The following is a 20,698-nucleotide window of genomic DNA, read 5'->3' as shown; positions in this document are numbered from 1 at the left end:
TGTTTGGTAAGATCAGTAGCTTAGGCACCAGTTGATCAGCTGATCTGCATGTCAGTTGGCAGGAGCTGAGTGACAAACCATCTCTGTTCAGTACTTAGGACATGTGCCTCCTAGTTTGCAGTCAGTTCTTATCGCTTCCTAGTTTTTATATCTTGCTTTTCATATTCTTTTATGTTAGCTAGTTGGCCATTTGTGTTTGCAACTTTTGCTTTAAAGTTGAAGTTCTTTTTTTTTTAAGCCTATGTTTTTTAAAAATGTGAGAGAATTGCTCTTTTTTCCTTAGATGCAGTATACGCTATTAAATGTAAAGACCAAATGATAGTTGAGATAGAAGTATTCTATAAATTATCCTTTTCTTACTAGAAATAAGAATTGTAATTTATTTTCCCAAGCACGGTAGTCAGCTCTTTCACACTGTTTGCCTTTCAGCCAAGCATTATATAGTCTGTAGCTTGGTAGCCCCAGACCACTGGGCTTGGGGCTATCATGACTCCTTCATATTTAGAGGGTTTTTTTGTGCTGCCAGTTTCTGGTTGCATTTATAGTTGACTTGCTTTAGATGGTCCTCTGGTCCTACTAAAGCTCATTCTGGTCTCAGCATTTGCTAGTGAAAAAAAGAATAATTGTAAAATAGGCCAAATCAGCCAGGCTTACGTGTTTTCTTGTATTTTAACTACTGGAATTAAATCAGGTTCCTGGTATGTGTTCCACTGTGAGTGCTGTGTTCCATTTCAGTAGAGGCACGTAGTAATACAGGGAATAACAGTAGCAAAGAGCTGTCAGTTTCCAAGCTTTCGTGGGGAAGCCTCGAACCGTCATCATTGTACTCTGGGGGTCTCTTATGGGCAGAGTATACATTTAAGATCTCATGGTTTTCCCCTCATCTCTTGTCCAATAACCTGGCTAGTAATGTTTCCAGTTTTCTTGCTTAGAGGATGCATATCCTTGCTTGCATGTGATAGGAACTCAGTGTTTGTCGAGTGAGTGATGCATTAATGAATACACTCATCTGCTATATCAAATATGTGTTGGGTATTTAGGAGAAACTGTGTGGTCTTGGCTACATCGCTTAAATTCTCTGAGCTTTAGTGTCCTGTCTGGCCCTCCATCTTTGAGTCCTCTGCTTTATGTCCACTAAACCTCCCTGGTCTCTTCTCTTCCTGCCTCACTGTTGCGCCAGAGGTGAGGATCAATACTGCAGACAGCACATGGAGCACCACGCTACCATCAAAGGACTGTGGTCCTTCAGAATCCTGCAGCCTCGGGGAGAGGGTGGCTTGGCCTGAGTACTGCAGATACACCATGAGGTGTATTCCAGAAAAGGGACCCTGATCCCTTGTGGCTTGCATATTTATGGAGAGACAGGGAAGGGGTCGCTAACTAATTTGGAGGATACTGAGCTTTGCTGATAGAGCTTAACCTTGCTGGCCTGGGAAACACCCTGTTTTTGCTTTGTTGGTCTGAGGCCTTCCTAGTCTAGACATCCTGAGGGAGGTTATGTGACCAGACAGTAGAGAAACAGCCTTGTCTCTCCTCAGTCTTTCTCCCTCCCTTTCCAGGGGCTATTATAGGGACCACCTCCAGGGGTCATAATGAGTTTTTCCATTGCGTTGACTCCTTTTCACTGGGCTAAATTTACCAAAATCCATCAAAAGGTCCCAAAGTGTCCACAATAATTGTGGTCATGTCTCTTGGCTGTCTTAAATCCCCCAAAGATCACATTCTTTGGGTTCTCTTCTGAGGATTCAACACCTGGTCTTTGATAGTAGATGGATGGCAGTTGGTGAGAATAAATGGCTCTGGTCTCTCAAGGGGATCTTTCTGCAGGGGCCTCCCCTTCCTACTCATCCAGTTGTTTCCCTTCATGCTGCGCCTTGTAGACTAATCTTTGTTATTTCTCCTAGTTAGTCTCTTTCTTGCAGTCTTCTTATATAACTGGGTTCTGCACTAGTCTGTTAGCTAATTTCTTCCAGAATTTAGGGCTTAGTCGCTCATTAATTTCTTCCTTGTCATCTGCCTTTCCTAAGAATCATAACTATGTGGTGGTGTCCAGCACCCTCATCAGACAGTCCCTACATCATTTCTCTTTGACCTCTCTTTCCAACTCATCTAGAGACCTGGGCCACATTCTAGGATCCTCTGTCTTTGATTCCTCTCTCGATACTGAGTGTTTAGGCCAGCAAGACTCTTGTATCAGCAGAGGAACCCAAGACAAGAGGCTGATCTAGCTGCTTTAAAGGCAGATAAGCAGCCTTATCTTGAGTATCCCTTCAGCCATTCATGGACAGAAGTTCTCAATTCATTGGCCATCCCAACTCAGCCATGTGACCTGAGTCTACCGCTAGGGGGCGAGGTCTCCTATCCCCCAAAGTGGTAGAGTGCTTTGAATGATGACATTAACCCTGAGACTGGATAAAATCTAGGAAATGCAAAGTTTTTTGATAACAGTCCAGTTTTTTAACCATATTGGTGTGTGTGTTTTCTTAAGTGTTTTTTCCTATTCTCATCTCTCTTAAACTTTGCTTTCCACTTATATTAATGTTGATACATTGAATGAATCTTGGGAAAAATAAACCATTTTTCAAAATAGCCAAAAAAGGTTATTCCTCTTAATTGATTTTCACGTCCATGTTGCAGCTCTACGATCCATTCATAGGCCTCCACTCCATTCTCCACACTGCGGATGAGGTGGAGAATTTAAATGCTAATCTGATGCTGTTACACCCCTTCTTAAGTAGTTTATCCAGGGATGTCAGGACAGCAAGGCCAGGATGCTTCATGTGGCACACACATTATACACATATTGTTTTAGCCTGGTTACTCTCCTCCATGCACTTTGTCCACCTGTATTGTCAGTGCAGTTTGTGTACTATGTCATGCTCTGGCTCTCTGCCCTGTCTCTTCACACAGTCTTCCTCATGCTTAGTGGGCACTCCAGTCTCAGCCCAGATGTCGCCTTTACTCAGGGAGGACTTTTTCTGTAGATTAATATTTTATAAGGTTGTAGAAGGCTAAGTAGAATGCTGCTATATTTGAGAGACAACTTATTGTGGTGGAAAGAATAGGGTTGTTAGAGTCAGTAATACCTGGCATTTACTAGCTACACCTTTGGGGCCTAACCTCTTTGAAACTCAGTTTATCCACCTGTGATACCCAGGTTATAATTGATGCTGAAAGTTAAGTGAGAGACTAGGTTAAACTTACAATATGGATATTGGTTCATAATTAAGTCTTCATGAATTATAGTAGAGCTGGTATTTTTTAAGGATTAATGATCTGACATAAACTTATTATCATTAAGAAATATTTCCTTATTAATCTGACACATTCATTAATGTCAGATCACCATCTGACTCTGTAAGCTGTTTTCTCTGAATAGAATCTAGCATCATTTTCTGATTCTGTGATCTGTAACTGAATGAGTTTGATTTCTATGACATTTTTTGAATGAAATAACACTATTTTCATTCTTAAACATGGCATTTATTAGCTTGGCCTTCCAAAAGTAGCACTTACTTTAAAGAGACCATTTTACTTATGTAGTTAGAATATTTATCTTTTCATCCTGAGGTGCCAGGTTCTTAAGAAACTCAGGTAATTATTAAACCAAAGACTTTGTTTCTCTTAGTAGCTGAAAGAAAGCAGTTTCTACTTAAAAGTAAGCAACATATTAAAGGTATGAGAAGTTGGTCCTTCGTTCATAGCCATGGACAGATTTGACCGTGTGGACACAGGGCCATTGCAGAAGTTACTTAGCTGTAGGTAACAATGACCATTTCATAAACATCAACACTGAAGAATGGTAAATATAGTATAACATGTGCCCTTTGGTCCTGGTGTTTAACTCAGATTACATTTTGCATTATTTTGAATTGGAGTTTATAGAATTTAATTAGTCTCTTTAAGGTTTTTATTGTATTAAACAGTGTTCAATTTGAGTGATTGTATTTAGATAATCTGGATCTTAAAGAGAACTTACTTTCATGGGAATTGAAATCATAACATTTATAAATGGTTCACTTTCTAATTAATAAATATCAGAAGATAATAAACAACATTTTGATCTTTTTTCTTTAGAAGCAGCATTAAGAGGTCTTCTGGGAGCCTTGACAAGTACCCCATACTCTCCCACCCAGCATCTAGAGCGAGAGCAGGCTCTTGCTAAACAGTTTGCAGAAATTCTTCATTTCACACTCCGATTTGATGAACTCAAGGTAGGATTCCTGCTGGCCTTGACTGTATGAAAGTCATGAGTCCTCAATGAACAGGAGGAAGGATGGCCTGGAGACCTTGCTAAAATGTGTTTTAATGATGTCTGATGGTCCTTAGCAAAAATGGAAAACTAGATTTAAAAATTATGGCAGGTGTTTTGATATATGCATAGCAAATTACCCAATATTCAGTCTTCATTTAACTTCATTTAAAAGATATCTCTGGAACAATGTTGACCTTTTCTGATATTTTTTCCCCCCTTTTCTGCTCACCTACAGTTTATCTCAACTTTCTTTTATATAAAAATGTTACAATATTTCCACCCCACTCCAATTTACCTACCTACCTACCTACCTACCTACCTACCTATTGCTAGGAGTGAATGTAGAAACAGGCACTAGATCTCCCATCAGAAGACCTGAGTTCCACTTCAGGCCCGTCACAGTAGCCAGTTGTAAGGCAGGTCCTTTGACTTTTCAGGTCCATGTCTAGAAAATGGAAGAGCTGGGGTCCTATGGCCAACGTTTTATGATTGAATCTTAGAAAACTGTTCTCTTTTATTGCTACATTAGCACACATGATTTACATATAAAATTTTAGTCTGTCTGAAGATGGTCCTGTTGACAGTGTATGCTTACTTCTGTTGTAATTCCAAAACAAGTGCCTGCAGAGTTTTCCTTGTTTTTGTGTGTTTGGCATTACTATTTTTTGGCAAATAATTGTTTAGTATATTATGTGAAATTATTGGGGGGAAAAAAGGGGAAACCTATTGACCATGACTAAAGAACAGTCTCTACAGTTTTATGTGTGCAGTGGGGACTGAGTACAGTGTTAATATAATTTACAAAAAAAGCGATCTTGGTGATACCGGTCTTAGTTATTAAAGTGTCATTACAAATTGGGAATGTTACTTTACTAGTTAAAACTGTATTTATTAGATTTTCACTTAATTTTTACAGCATCATTTAGTACATACTACATTTTCTTTCATTACTGTCTTCTTTAGATGACAAATCCTGCCATACAGAATGATTTCAGCTATTACAGAAGAACCCTGAGTCGTATGAGGATTAATAACGTCCCGGTAAATGAACACTTTGAATTAGGGGGTGGTGATAATAACTCATCTCTCAGTTTGCTCTTTTATTTGTTCATTTGCTCATTCATTCTGATAAAGTCAAAGCTAATAATTAATTTAGTAACTATGGACAACCACAGGGGTGGGAAGAAAGAGCAAAGTGTAGCAAACCATACAGTGTTGACCTTTTCTCTCCCAGTTTTTCCCATAAATTTCTATGACTACTTCAAGTAAAGTTCTTCTTTGTCTATGTGACCTTGATACTTACCAGATTTTTCTATGTATTCTCATTTTAATGGCATAATAATTTGTGAATTAGTGGCTTTGAGTATTTTGTGCTCATATATTCTTAGAATGGAGGACTCCTGGAGAGGAATTGGTCTGGAGTAGAAGTACGAATGCTGGCAGGGGGGAGGGCAGGGTTGTGGACTCTGGGCACTTTTGCTCCTGGCTGGCTGAGAGAATGGCTTCTGTGCCTGTTCCTGGCTGGCACAGCGTCTCTTCTGGTTTCTTCTGTGCCTGTTCCTGGCTGGCATAGCATCTCTTCTGGTTTCTTCTGTGCCTGCTCCTGGCTAGCATAGCATCTCCTCGGGTTTCTTCAGACTTGTGAGTCTCTTGATGTCTCATTTTACACCTTGCTGACCTGTCACGAGTATACGTGTGTTTCCGTGTCTGTGTTGCTGACGAGTCACAAGATAACTCGTGTCTGCACTTATGTTAATTCAAGTCATTTTAAACACCTGCTCATGACTGGTCATGACAGATAAGTAGCTGGCCACATGGGCGATTTCTGGCTCAAAATAGCCAGTCAGCGAGATGTTAAGCTGTTTAATACACTTTCTGTCGCCAAGGAATCAAAACCATAAGTAAAACCTTAAATAGGAAGAAAAATTATCCTTTTCTTGAGGCATTTTGAGGGCCTACATTGTGTGGAAAATAGAGAAATTTCTAGGATCAGCCCTAGCCTCTAGTAGATAGTTTAATAAAGAAATATTATATAGGTATATAAAGAGTGCTGAATGGCATAAGAGGTTAAAAACATACCAAAGGAGCCCGGCTGGCATGGTGCAGCAGTTGAGCATTGACCTAAGATTCAGGAGATCCTGGTTCGATTCCCGGTCAGGGCACATGCCTGGGTTGGGGGCTCAATCCCAGTAGGGGGTGTACAGGAGGCAGCCAATCAATGACTCTCTCATCATTGATGTTTCTCTCTCTCTCTCTCTCTTTCCCTTTCCCTCTCCCTGAAATCAATAAAGACACACACATACACACACACACACATATATTTTTTAATATACTTTATTGATTTCAGAGAGAGGAAAGGAGAAGGAGAGAGAGAGAGATAGAAACATCAATGATGAGAAAGTTATTGATCGAGCAACCCAGGCATGTGCCCTGACCGGGAATCGAACCCCGATCGCCTGGATCCTAGGTCGACGCTCAACTGGTGAGCCACACCCGGCCAGGCAAGACATTTTTAAAAAAACCAAAAACCATCCTTTTTTTCCCCACTGAATGACTGTTTTGTGATGCAGTTGTTCCTAAGACAGGCCCTGGGTTGGAGGAAAGATTTCTCTTCCAAGAAGCCGCTGATCTTTGTGTCAGTTAGGTTTTGCATAATCCATGTCCTGCTGTGAACCTGACCTTATCACCTGCCTTTTTCATACCCACTGTGTAAAATAAAACAAAAGCAGAACATTCAGTTCTCTATTAGAGCCACCCTGCCATCACTCAGTGCCAAAGACCTTGAAGACACCTTTCACTGTCTTCACTGTCAGTGATGATGAGTAAGTCTGGTCTCTGCTGTGTGAAATCTCTCAGATCTCTTCCTGGTTCATCTGCTAATACTTCTATCCAGTTGAAGCCTCATTCTCACTCTCTTTTTGGCAATCATTCTGTAGCAGTAGAACCATTTTCTGACCTGCTGCCTTTTTCTCTTTGGAGCACTCTGCCCACTGCCATCAGCTGACTTTCTTTAGAACATTGCTGTCATTGTCACTCCCTTTTTCTAACACTTTATGTGGTTCACCATCAGACAGAAGACCTTAAGGCAGCATGTAAGGCCCTTTACAGTCTGCCTCCCCTTCCTGTCCAACCTTGTCTTCACTAGTTGCTGCTTCTTATTGCATTGAATACATTGAATTACATGGAATTACACTCTTCCAAGTCACTAGGAAACATGCTTGCTTTCCCTCCACCCCACTGGGTGGACCTGCCCATCATCATCTGCCAAAGCCTAACTCTTCTGTGGGTCCGTTTTAGTTTCTTCCAGTCTAACCTGGTCTCTCTCACCCCTTAGCATGCTATTGTGGAGGCCAGTGTGTTCCCAGCGGGGGCAGGGTGCGGTGTCATGATCGTCTTCCTATCTTCATAGCAGTTAGTATAATCCCCTGTACACAGAACGCAGCCCGTCAGTGTTTCATTTCATTGCTTAATATCATTTAAAATGCACGGTGGGGCAAACGTAGGTTTATAGTTGTATGAGAAACAGGGTTTATTCTTGTATTATTATTTGTTAAGTAGCATTTTTCCAAACGAACAACTGTAAACCTACGTTTGCCCCACCCTGTATTTTTAGAGGTTATCTTTTTAAAAAATGTTTGATATCATTTTTAGTCTTTTTTTTAAGGTTATTTATTATTGTTGACAGTATAACACATATCTCCTGTTTTTATTTTTCTATTTTTAAACGATACTTGAAGGTCTAAAATATAGTTTAAGAATATTTATTTGACTAATTTAGCAGGCATTAATGAGGCAGGCACTCTTGAGTACCTTATCCTGGAATCAGTGAGATCCTATGTAATAATCCATGAGCTGATGGTCAGGTGCTTTTTCTTTCCACACAGGCAGAAGGAGAAAATGAAGTAAATAATGAATTGGCAAATCGAATGTCTTTGTTTTATGCCGAGGCAACCCCGATGCTGAAAACCTTAAGTGATGCCACAACAAAATTTGTATCAGAGGTGAGCATTGCCTGGGAAGTTTTTCTCTGTGTTGTTACTCCCTGCCTGTCTGCAGACATGATGATCGCAGTAAGTCCCGTGGCATTAAATGCTATCTCTAAGCTGGTGTGTACACCAAGTGCCATCCCCTTCCCTGAGGCCCACCTGTGCACATGTACTCATCAGTTTTCAGCCTCCCTCTGGGTGTATAGTCAGCACCTCAAAGGTATTGTGACCAAACTAAAATCTCGATTTCCCCCCCAACCCTGCCCTTTCCCCAGTCTCTCCTATCTCAGTTAATAGTACCATGTATAGGCAGACCTCGGGTTATTATGCTTTACTTTACTTCACAAATGTTGCATTTTTTTACAACACGAAGGCAAGACCTTCTACCAGCCAAAAGGTTATGACTCGCTTTATTGCGGTGGTCTGGAACCAAACCTGCATTATCTCTAAGGTCTGTAAAAGCAAATAATTTATGGCTTATTATCCTAAATTCCTTTCCTTTTTTTTTTTTTTTTTTAGAAAAGCAAGAATTTATTGACCGCAGCAAAAATATACTTAGGGCAGTGAAACAAGGAAGGGCATAGAAGAAGCAGCAGGAGAGCCTGGCTGGGCTGCTCTGGCTCACTGGGAAGTCAGAGAGAAAAGGGGGCCTGGAAACAGGTTCAGGGGGTTAGCCCAGGACGAGCTGCTGCTGCCCATTGCTCCCCTGGTTGCAAGTCTCATGAGATCCCTTGGAGTTTAGAAGATACGTGCCTGTGGGGGATGAGAGTGGCACGGGTGTGCTCCCTGGAGGGAGAGCTCACCCTAAATTCCTTTCTTTATCTTGCCCCCTATGCCCACTTTATCAGAGAGTCTTATTGGCTTTCTCTTCAAAATATATGCTGACTATACACACTTGCTACCTCTCCACACGAGCCCAGCACCTTCTCACCTGGATTACTGTGTTCATGTTCTGACTCTTCTTATTCCACTCTTGCCCACTACAGTTCTTTCTCCAAAGAGCAAGTCAAGTAATCTTCTTAAAACATAAGCCATATCCCTTCCTCCTCTGCTTAAAATGCCTCCATTGACTTCCCAGTACCTTTGGGATGAAATCCACATACCTCCTGACCCCAAGCCCCTGCCTGCGTGCTGCAGAGTTTGTATCCAGCCCGAATGTAAGTGCCTGTCAGGAGAGCAGGCCTTGGTTTCCTGCTTGTAGCTGTATCCCCAGAGCTTAGAGCATTACCTAGAATCTAGTACTTTTTTAACAAAACTAAGAGCAGGAACCAGATATTAAAGTTGCCAATTTTTCATGTTATGCTAGGTTTTAAATTATATCTACGTATGAACTGTTTGTCACTTTTACTTTTTTGTTCTCTGTACACCTCTACAGAATAAAAATTTACCGATAGAAAATACCACAGACTGTCTAAGCACCATGGCCAGTGTGTGCCGAGTCATGCTGGAAACACCGTGAGTAGCGGTTGGTCTTTCTCACTTTTAGTCCTGTTGACATGGTTGTCTAGATATGAGTATGTCATATTTGTAAGGTGGAAATTAAAGCACATCCCAGGTAACCAATGTTAACGTGAACAAAATGAAAATAATGTGGCAGCTTCAGGTAACTTCTGGGTAAGGGTCCAGTCCAGCTGGTTTTCAGGTCCCTCAGACCAGGCAGACTAATTCAGACTCTTCCTAATGGGGGTTTTTGTGCTTTTTTGGGTGGGGGTAGGGGAAGAGTTTGAAAGTTCTTTCGGTTTTGCTTTTCATAAACATTCTCTCTCCCTTTTCAATAAAGAACTTTGCCTTATTCTGCTTATCCTTTCCTTTCAGTATGAGTTCTCAGTCTTCACTTTTTCACCACTCGCCTGAGTTCTCCTCTGGGGTTCTCCACTCTTAGGCATTTAGGATGTCTGCCACATGGCGTCTGGCTGGACTTTCCTGTCATAGGCTGAAAGGATGGGTCCTGGATTCCCAAATAATATATGGTTTTACTAGATAACTTGTTTTGGGGAGTTTTTGATTTTCCAAAGCACTACCATTATATACTGTATTTCTGGAAAACCTTATGAAGCAAGAGGAGCTGTTCCTCCTCCTCAGTTAGGAGAGCAAGGCCCTGGAGAGCGAAGGGACCTGTGCATGGTGGCTGACCCCACACATGAACCTGGATGTCTTCATCCTGGGCCTGGACTCTTTCTGCTGGGCCATGATGCCTTTTACATAGACAGATGAGAACCTAACATCAAAATTTAGAGAATGAAAATCCAGTAATACAGTAATGTTTAGATCAAGTCAGCCCCAGACACACTTGCTCTGTTAAGAGCTAGTGACTCTTCATCATATTGGTGATAGCAGCCATTACAAAGCACTTATTCCCAAACTTCTCCTTTGGGGCTACTTTGGATTTCTGTAAAATTGTGTGATCTCCTCTGCTAGCAGAATGGGGAATATACTGAGGTGCATATAGAGACCATAGTATGTAAGTGCTAACTGCTCCACACACCTCCTGCCTGCGAGTCCCATTGCATGGAAGAGGGGTGACTTAAAGTTAGCATCCCTCTTAGAGGTTGACAGGAGCATCTTCCAGCATCAACTTAGAGAGTTGAATCAGTTCATTAATTTGTGATGTGCCTCATCCATCCTTGTCTTTTCTCCCCTCCAGGGAATACAGAAGCAGGTTTACAAATGAAGAGACAGTGTCGTTCTGCTTGAGGGTAATGGTGGGTGTCATCATACTCTATGACCATGTACATCCAGTGGGAGCATTTGCCAAAACCTCAAAAATTGATGTAAGTTACATTGTTTTATGTAATTCCCAACAATTTCCATCATTGAAAGTCATAGGCTCTCATGTAAAGAGCTGGCGGGCTACACTGTCGCTGAGCCCAGGGCTGTATCTGTGATGTGGTGGGTCTTGGTCTCCTCTCCCCTTGCAGTGTTTCTGGCAGCCTGTATACTGGTAGGGTAGAATGACTGAAGGGTGACTGTGTTGTCTCAGAGTACATCCTTGTAGGGAAGGCTCACACTCAAAAGGAGTCTTTCTGCATATTGGGCAATATAAATAAATAAGCATAAGAAAAAAATTTTATTGTGTTCTTTCATTCCTTTTAACCAAAGGCCATTTCAAACAAAAGATTATTTCCAGATATGCAGGGTGGGGCAAAAATAGGTTTACAGTTGTGAGTACTTGAAACCCAGAGTTTATTCTTGTATTAATTATTAGTTAATTATATTATTTTCTGTATGGCCAACTGTAGACCTACTTTTGCCCAGGGAATAAAGGTGAAGGCTGCATATTTTCCCTCCTCCCGGTCATAATAGTTTGTGGGTCTAGCCTGGGTTTTTCTGTTCTGTAATTTTTCTCCCTCACATCTGGTTCATCAGAATTATAACCAGTGTTTGGTGAGAACTGTCTTCCTGTTTCGCTTTCACAGCTCGTGCGGGCTCTCAGCATTTCCTATCTAGATTACTGATTGCCTTCATTAGTGTCCATATATGGAAAGAGAAAGGAGTTCATTTATTGAATGATTACTGTTTCCCAGGAATTTCACACTTGTTCTTTCATTTAACTCCAAAAATACTCCTAAGCTGCAAGTGTTACCTCCCCTGTGCTAATAGAGAAACTAAAATTTAGGGGAATGAAGTGATATAATTGCTAGTGAATGGTGGAGCTGGATTTTGAGCCCACACCTCCATGGCTTCCAGAGCCTGTGGATTGCTACGTGCTGTGCTGTTTCACAGTAATCCGACGCACCTTCCTTGCGTGTCATCTTCATTGACTTGTTCCCTTTTTTAATAGCCTGTAACAAATCCCTGCTGCTATCCCTGTCAGTTCCAAATGCGCCCTCCTGGCTTTCAAGGCCTCAGTAACCTCCCCTCTGGGAGTCATTTCAGTTCTCCGAGATTCTGGCCTTACTCAAGACATACTTTATTACCTTGTCGTGGTGTTCGTCTAACTGGAGAGCTCCCCTTTCCCCTGCCAGTGTCTCTGTTTCATTCTTTAAAAGGCTACTCAACACCCTTAGCTGACCCTGAGCTTTCTCATTAGTGTGGGTGGCGCTTCAGTTTGACTGATTAGGTTCTTAAAAAGTTTTGTTTGAGTGAGAAACTGAAAATAATAAGACTTGGGTAGATTTTTCTTTTTCTGTTTTAAGAATAATTACATTTCTAGTGTGTGATTTCTCATGAGTTCTGTAGTTGTGCTAGTATACTAAGTATTACTATTTTGAAAGGGAATGTTAGATGGAAAAACATGATTCACCTTTTCTGTTTTCTTTTCTCCTTAGATGAAAGGCTGTATCAAAGTTCTTAAGGACCAACCTCCTAATAGTGTAGAAGGCCTTCTCAATGCTCTCAGGTGTGTATATGGACATGTACATACGGATCGGAAGAGTGCACGTAAGAACGTGCTTCAGAGTGGAATAGCACCAAGGATGTGAATGTAAATGTTCAAGTTAGAAATGTAGAGATCTCGTTTTGCTATTGGTAATGTTGCTTCAGGCCCGTATTGCTTACTCACACTCTCTCTCTCTCTCTCTTTCTCTCTCTCTCTCTCTCTCTCTCTCTCTCTCTCTCTCTCTCTCTCTGTGTGTGTGTGTGTGTGTGTGTGTGTGTGTGTGTGTATAATGAGAATGGCAGCTCTGTTTCTTTGCTAAAGAGTTTGGTTTTTACCTTCTGCCCCTCTTGAGGCAGAGGTTGCTTATTTACAATGCAGAGTTTTTTCTTTACAGTTGTCTATGATCATTCTCCATAAAATAGTTACTTTTTCTCAGCTTAGACTTACCTGATTTATTTACTGAAGCTCCTAAGAATGACATTTTGGCCCAGTACAGTGACTTGACCAATCTAATCTCTGTCTGATCTCTGTCTTAAAGGGATTTAATTGGAAATATATGTTCCCTGCCATTATAGATGATGTCTCATTACTTGATTTTTTGTGTGTTTAAACATAAAAATTATATGAACATAACAGTACTTACACAGTGACTTTCTGAGGTCACAGTTACCGAGCTTCTCACTGCAGGCCATTGTAGTTTGCTGGTTTCCAGGTCAGTATTGTGTCCCCACAGGTTGTGGAGAATGTTTAGTCACACTGGGTTCATCATAAAGCAAAATCTAGGTTGTGTCATTTCAGCTGAGTGTAACCATCAAATAATTTTATTATGACTATGGAAAGTGCAGCGACTGCCTGAGTGATGGAGGTCTGTTCTAAATGAATGTCAGAACAATGAAGGAACAGAATATAAAAAGAAAACGTCCTTAAAATGTCAAACTGTTTTAACCATAAGCCTATCAAAAACCTTAAGTTTTTGGAAATTTTTTTACTCTGGAGGTTTTTCGTTGGTTTTACCAATATTTGCAGTATTGTGAATCTTTCCTACTCGATCCCTTTCCGAAGACTCCCTCTGTCCCTGTCAGCCAGTTTTTCTCAGACTGAGCTCTTTTCTGTCTGATCGGTGAGACTCTCCAGAGCCAGCAGGTGACAGACATCTTTTTTAAACAGTAAGAGGTAGGTGAGATCTCAGAGGTTTTAGTAGTAGTCCTTTACCTGGAAGGGACTGTGCTTCGAATATTAATTTAAAATCCAGAGTTTACTTTTCCTTTTCAGAGTTTAAAGCTAGTTCAGTCTCTTTGACTTTAGAGTCAGGGCAAAGAGGGGCAGTGGCTGGGAGTGAAAGATGCCGCGTGAGTCTGAGAGAAAGCAAGAAGAGAACCGCTGAGGCAGGAGCCACCTACTTTCTCCTCACTTGCAGAATGGAGATTGGAAAACAGGATTTGTTGCAGAGAGAACACTTGACCTCTTTTTACTCAGTGAGCATAGTTTTATTTTTTCTTCTTTTTGGTTCTGATTTTTTCACATGCGAAGTTCTATAAGGTCAGTCAGTATACTGGTTGCCATGTCGTAGTGGTTACAGTGAGTAACGGTTTTATAGTGTCACAGTGCAGTTTCACATACATGACTTTATTTCATCTTTTCCACAGCTCCGTGAGGCAGGTGGTGGTTCTGGGGTGTTGGGTGTCTCCATTGTACAAAGAGGCACCTTAAGCTCTTGAGAGACTAGAGGATTATATAGCTAACAAATGTCGGAGTCTGTTTTCAAACTCAGAACAGCACTCTTGAAATAAGCTTGATGCTGTATCACCAAGCATTAGGTTTGCTATGTGATGGAATTTTCCTGTGCTTTGGAACCCCCTGGAGGGGTAGGGAAAAGTGCAGATTCCTGGATCACCACCTCCAGAGAGAGCCTCTTCATCAGGCCTGGGTGGGGCTCGGGCACCTTGTTTTATAAACAAACAGCTTAGCTGACATAAGTCATGCTGGTACTTTGAGAAATTGCTCAAACACCATCGGCCTGGACCTCGATATGCTCCAGTATCAAGAATGCACTCTGTCATCCCAAAAGCACTATGCACGTGTTCATTGTCTCTCACACCTCTGCACGACAGAACACATTTTTGCGAAAATATTTTCTTTTTTAGGAAATAGCTCATTTTCTAGACATGTGCATTCCTTTTTCTCAGTTTTTTCTTAGAGCCAATTGTAAATCACTAAAATTTTTAAAAGGAGGTATAATTGTGCATGTAGACACGCTGCTTATTTTGAATGCTTCCCCGTAGGGACTATATAGTTCCTTCAACTTACAGTGTGTGATTAAGAGGGAGCAACAGGTCATGCCCGCATTTTACAGGTGGAGAGATGGAACCACTTTCCTTTGATCGTACAAGGGAAAGCTAGGACTGGGCGTTAGGGTTCAGAGCTAGATGATTGCCTTCATCATGAATTGAAAGGGTAGGTGAATGACAGTTGCCTTTTTCAGTAGAACAGTCGTAGGTGCGTGGGAAAGGAGCTGTGCACAAAATGAAGTAATGCCACACACACTCACATCTCATTTTCACGTGCCAGATGTTACTGGCCTTTTCCTGATGAAAGAGTTTGGTGATGTGACACTCCTGGGTTAGCTCTGCCCGGGGAGGCTCTGGGCACCACTGGAGCCCAAGGTCGCATTCCTCACAGAGTGAGAGCTGGTGTCCGGGCCTAGAGGAAAACACGCACATCTCTCGGCACATCACAGCACAGTGCTGGTAGTGACATTGTCAACTTTGTGCAGTAAAAATTGTGTTGTGCCTGTTACTTGGCTCTTCCCACTATGTAGTTGTGTAAAGGAAGGGAAAATTCTTATTTTGGGCATCAGTAGGATTATGTGTGGCTAAGTATACTTTATATGCCTTTGGGAAATAAAACAGAAAGCTTAAGTCTTTGCCGCATCACCCATCACTTAATGTAAGTATCTCTTTATGGATTCTTCGCTCAGCCTGGCCGCTTCCCTTCTTCCCTTCCTAACGCACACATGCTAACTGAGCACCTGTTCTGTGCCAGGCACTCTGGTGCTTGTTCTGTAATAGGGAACAATTGGGAGGTGACTTCTGAGTTAAATTATGGAGCGTTTATCAGGTTAAGCATTACCTAATAAGCATATGTTTGTCTTCTTACCTAAGCATTTACTTGAGTTCAGATAGTTTTTCAGTTTTTAGATTGATTAGAAATGAACCTAATGAAAATGGAGTTTAAATTTCTTTAACCCAGAGAGACTGTGTGTGTGTTTCTGCGTAAAATGATATAGTCCTTAAAGGAGCTATCTATGTGAAATTCTCGTAAGCCAAATGAACTGATGCAGCATTAGATTCTGTCTGAAAAAGCTCTGAAATATACCCCACATTCAAGCACTGAGCACCTGTTTCCATTGCTCCTCCTCTGGTCTGAGTGTTGGTCTCCTGGCCCCTGTAACAGCACCCGGTTGGTCCCTCTGCTCCTCCTACTCCCTGCAGCCCTCCTGCAGCCAGAGTGATCCTTTCAGGACATGAGTGAGATCTCACATTGCTCCCCTGCTTAGTATCCCACCCTGGCTTTCATTGCCCTCAGAATAATCTCCGCACTCCTCACTGTGGTCTGCAGCATCGTGTGACCTGGCCATTCCGGGTCTCCCAGTCCCTGTCCAGCGCTTCCCTCCTTTGCTCCTGGGTTACCCTTCTGGGTGTTAGTTTACTGTCATCTTCCTCTGCTAGCTTGTAAGCTCCTGGAACTGCCTGACACATAGTAGGCTTGCTCATTGGATTTCTGCTATTAAAGGAATCCTGTGGTGAATCTTTTCATAAAACAGAACGCACTCTTAGTGATTCTTCTTTAGGTTCTTAATTTGTATTTACATATTTAAAACACACCTGCCTGGACATAAGGCACCTAGAGAACTGAAACATTGGGGATGTGACAGAACTGTCCTAAGACAGAATAAATAGAACGGGGACCAGCGAGTTTTTTGTAACTGGCCAGAGAGTAAGCACATCACGTATTCAGGCTTTGTGGGCCACAGAGTGTCTGTCACAGCTACTCAGCTCTGCCATAGCAAGAAGGTAACCATAGACCACACTGAAGTCAATCAGTATATCTGCATTCCAGTAAAACTAAAACTTCAGTTTCATATGATTTCCATGTTAACATGAAGTACTACTCTTCTTTTGATCCACGCCCCCCCCCCCCCCCCATTTAAAAATGTAAGAATATGCTCAGCGCACAGGCCATACTAAAATAGGTAGTAGGTCCAGTTTGGTTCAAAGGCTACAGCTTGCTGACACCTAAGCTAAAACAGTAACAATTTCCCTCTGAGCGAGAAGTTACAGCCAGTTGTTTACTCTAGAATCTAACCAGATGTTTCAACCAGGTAGTTCTGACTAAGTTAAGCAGCTCCTGGCTGTTCTGTGAGAGGGTGGGAGGGTAAGCCCGCAGAACCCGAACAGGGCTAGCGCTGGGATGGGAAGCCTGGTTTTGTGAGAGGAGCTTGCCCCTGGCCAGTTGCTCAGGTTGTCATTCTAGAACCTGATGCAGATGATGTGGTGTGTTTTTAATTCCCTAAAATTGGTGTTTTTTCACTTTTAGGTACACAACAAAACATTTGAACGATGAGACTACCTCCAAGCAAATTAAATCCATGCTGCAATGACCCCTCTGGGACGAGCACCTGCTGTCAACGGGAGACGGTTCTGCAGTGGCCCCGGATGCACAGTTTTAGTGATTGCAATTACTCTCATTTACTCTCGCTTTTATTTCCTCCCTCTGTCCCTCTGCCCTCTTTTTTAATCATGTTCTTGTTCTTAAGACTTCTTTTCTGTGCCAAAATCAGTCAAGTTATCCTCTGAAGGGACGCTGTCCTTTCTAGCGGGCCATCTAAGGCAGCTAATTATGCATTGCATTGGGTCTCTACTGAGAGAAATTCTGTGACTTGAACTAAATATTTTTAAATGTGGATTTTTTTTGAAAACTAATATTTAATATTGCTTCTCCTGCATGGCAAAACTGCCTATTCTGCTATTTAAAAACCCTCAATGACTTTATTTTCTACTGCCGCTTTTTTCATGTGCAGCCAAATGAAAATGTTTAAATTAACTGTGTTGTACAGATGGTACCCAACACACACTTTTTTTAAATTAGTAAGACTTTTGTTTAAAGTTTTAAGTTTGCATTTTGACTTTTTTGTAAGGATGTATGTTGTGTGTTTAACCTTTATTAACTAACGTTAAAACTGTGATGTGTGCGTAGAGTATTACGTATGCATGTTCATGTTTAAAGAATGGCTGTGATGATGAAATAAAAATCAGCTTTCATTTTTCTAAGTGTGGCTTGGTTTATTGAGGTTTGGTTTGGGGCTTCTAAAGCTCTCCCCATGTATATTTTTATGAAATGAATATACATATTACATAATTTCCCCTCTTTTAGGAGAGAGCTGTGTCTTTTTAATAGTATTTTTGTTTTCTATTGTCTGTGTGTACCCAGTTTTCATTGCTTTCAAAACCTTGCTAAGTGCAGTAAGACCAATGGTTGACTTTCATCCTTGCCTTACTTTGTGTGGATGTAGTATCAGGAAAGCTCCACTCTTGCTTGATTTGCATTTCCCAGGAGCGAGGGGGTAGCAGCAGGACACAGAGTGAGGGAGGAGAGCGGGTGAGGGGCCTTCCCAGGAAAAGCTGAAGGCCCTGGTCTCATGAGTGGGACAAAACGAACATGTTTGTCATTTTAAGGCCCTAAAACCTTAATTTGTGAAATCCGAGTGTGCATATGGGACAAGCTGCTTAAAGGGTGTCTAGTCCATCCATGCTGGTGATTTAGTGAGAAGAGAGCCTGAGCTCGGATACCATCAAAAGGGTTAACGGTGGAAGAGAGTCCCGGAAGCCTCCATCCACGGGGCTTAATAACAGCGCCAGGTCGGGAGCCCATGGCCCTCTGGCGGCGGTCCTGCGGCCTCGCTGCCTGCAGCCCAAGCTCCCACTCGTACCGCTCTGAGGCAGCCTCCCCGCTTGCTGTTCAGATTGTTGCATGCGGCATCGTACATCCGTGTCTGGCGGGGGGCCCTGAGCCCGTCATCTTCCTCCCTCACGTCTGTCTGACGAACAACGCTTCTTCGAGGACCAGTCTCAGGGATAACATCAGCCACGTCTTTCTGAGAGAATTGTCCTGGGTTCAGTCGTGAACCTCCAAAGGTATGTCTATCCGCAACCTGCAGATGTGACCTTATAGGAGGTCTCTGTGGCCTCTGGGGTTCACCGGGTTCAGGGAGCATGGGAGAACCCCAACTCTGCCCTGGCCTCTCCAGCTAGTCTGCCGCCAGCCTGCCCAAACCACCTGTTTTTGTCCAGCCTCTGGACAAATAAAGAGTTTTTACATTTTTAAAAAGGTTTATGTATTAGTTTGGGCCACTTCTGCCCCACAATAGTAGAATGGAATTCTTGTGACCGGGGCCATGTGGCCCTCAGAGGTGAAAGTATTTCCTATCTGGCCCTTTACAGAAAGAGTTTGCTGGACCCCCTCCCCCCCCCGGCCCAATTGCAAGAGCAGGTTAATTTGAGAACTGAATGTTGATCTTAAATGTTATCACCACAGAATAAAGGGTAGTTATGTCAGGTGATGGGGTAACTAACCCACTTGTAATCATTTTGTAACATATACGTGTACAGTTGTACACCTTAAATTTACATATGATATATGGCAATAATAACAAAGCTGAGGAAAAATAAAGTAAAACACAGCTTCCAGGTTCTCCTTCAGAAAATCTGATGCAGAAGATACAGGGCGAGGTGAGGGGCTCCGAGTTTCCACAAGCGTCCCAGGTGATTCTGCTGCAAGGGGTCCCCAGGCCACCCTAGAAAAGCTGCCCCACCTGGCTGGAGGAGGGAGTGTGGGGGCCGCGGGTGGGGGATGTGGGAGACTCCAGCAGGGACACCCTCGGCTCTGCTGAGCTGGCTCCTTCCCACCAGACATTCTTCACGTCGCAGATGGTGATGAGAAGGAAACCTTTCAAGATGGTGAGTTGGGCAGGTTCTCTGCTTGGACTTCAGGCTCTGCTGAGCCTTGACTCCCATTTGGGGATTAAATGGAAAGCCTGTGTGTGTCCCCAACCCAAACCAAGGGTGCTGTAGAGACCCAGGGAGGTCTCAATACTGTCATCAAGGGAGGGCCAGAGGAAGGTTAGGATATGTTAAAAATTCGTGGGTGATAGGATTATCAACTGGGGATTAGAATTCTTAATTTTTGTAGATATGATAATGCATATAGTGATTATGCAAGAAAATGTTTTGCTTTTTGAAGGGGTGTCTACTAAAGTATTTGGGGATAAAATCATGATATCTACACTTTAAAATACTTCAATGAATAAAGTGTACATGAAACACAAACTTACTTGAAGCTCAACAATAAAGAAATACACAATTCCATTAAAAAAACGGGCAAGGACTTGAATAGACATTTCTCCAAAAAAGATGTACAAATGGACAACAAGCACATGAAAAAGTGCTCAACATCACTAATCATAAAGGAAATACAAATCAAAACCACAATAAGATACCATCTCCTACCCACAGAGATGGTTGCTATTAAATAAATAAATAAATAAATAAATAAATAAATAAATAAATAAATAAAATCCAGAAAACAAATGTTGGTGAGGATGTGGAGAAGTTGGAATCCTTTGTGCTCACTGTTGGAATGTAAAATGATACAGCGACTATGGAAAACAGTATGACAGTTCCTTAAAAACTTAAACCATATGATCCAGGATTACCATATGATCCAGCAATTCATTCCTGGGTATCCATCTAAAAGAATTGAAAGCAGGGTCTGGAAGAGAGGTTTATACACCCACCTTCACAGCAGCACCAGTCACAAAAGCCAGAAGAGGGAAGCAACCCAGTGTCCGTCCATGAAAGAAGGGATCGACTAGTTGTGGTCTATTCGTTTAATGGAATATTATTCAGCTTTAAAAAGAAAGGAGACTCTGACATATGCTACAACATGGGTAAACCTTGAGGACGTTATGTTAGGTGGAGTAAGCCAGACCCAGACAAATCCCGGGTACGAGGCTGCTGGAGGAGTCAGACTCACGGGAACAGAAAGTAGAATGGTTGCCAGGGGTGTGGGTGGGGAGCTGGA

At 42.1% G+C, this 20,698-nt stretch overlaps 1 protein-coding gene across 5 annotated transcripts in view; it reads left to right on the top strand.

Moving 5' to 3' along the window:
* CYRIB (CYFIP related Rac1 interactor B) overlaps window positions 1-17,889 on the top strand; it is an 86,815-nt gene extending 68,926 nt beyond the window's left edge. For 3 of the 5 annotated variants that reach the window (XM_016216036.2, XM_087825489.1, XM_016216037.2), the window contains 6 exons: window positions 4,078-4,214; window positions 5,219-5,296; window positions 8,140-8,256; window positions 9,617-9,696; window positions 10,886-11,012; window positions 12,510-12,755. In XM_016216036.2, coding sequence (XP_016071522.1) covers window positions 4,078-4,214; window positions 5,219-5,296; window positions 8,140-8,256; window positions 9,617-9,696; window positions 10,886-11,012; window positions 12,510-12,662 — 692 coding nt within the window. In that variant the 3' untranslated portion in view covers window positions 12,663-12,755. Of the gene's footprint in view, window positions 1-4,077; window positions 4,215-5,218; window positions 5,297-8,139; window positions 8,257-9,616; window positions 9,697-10,885; window positions 11,013-12,509; window positions 12,756-17,155 lie in introns of those variants that run through there. The other 2 variants (XM_016216038.2, XM_016216039.2) reach the window with 1 other exon arrangement.
* Window positions 17,890-20,698: the final 2,809 nt, after the last annotated feature.

Source organism: Miniopterus natalensis, chromosome 16 (genome assembly GCF_054644295.1).
Source record: "Miniopterus natalensis isolate mMinNat1 chromosome 16, mMinNat1.hap1, whole genome shotgun sequence".
In the NCBI taxonomy this organism is placed as follows: domain Eukaryota; kingdom Metazoa; phylum Chordata; class Mammalia; order Chiroptera; family Miniopteridae; genus Miniopterus; species Miniopterus natalensis.
This window is presented reverse-complemented; position numbering and strand designations above follow the sequence as displayed.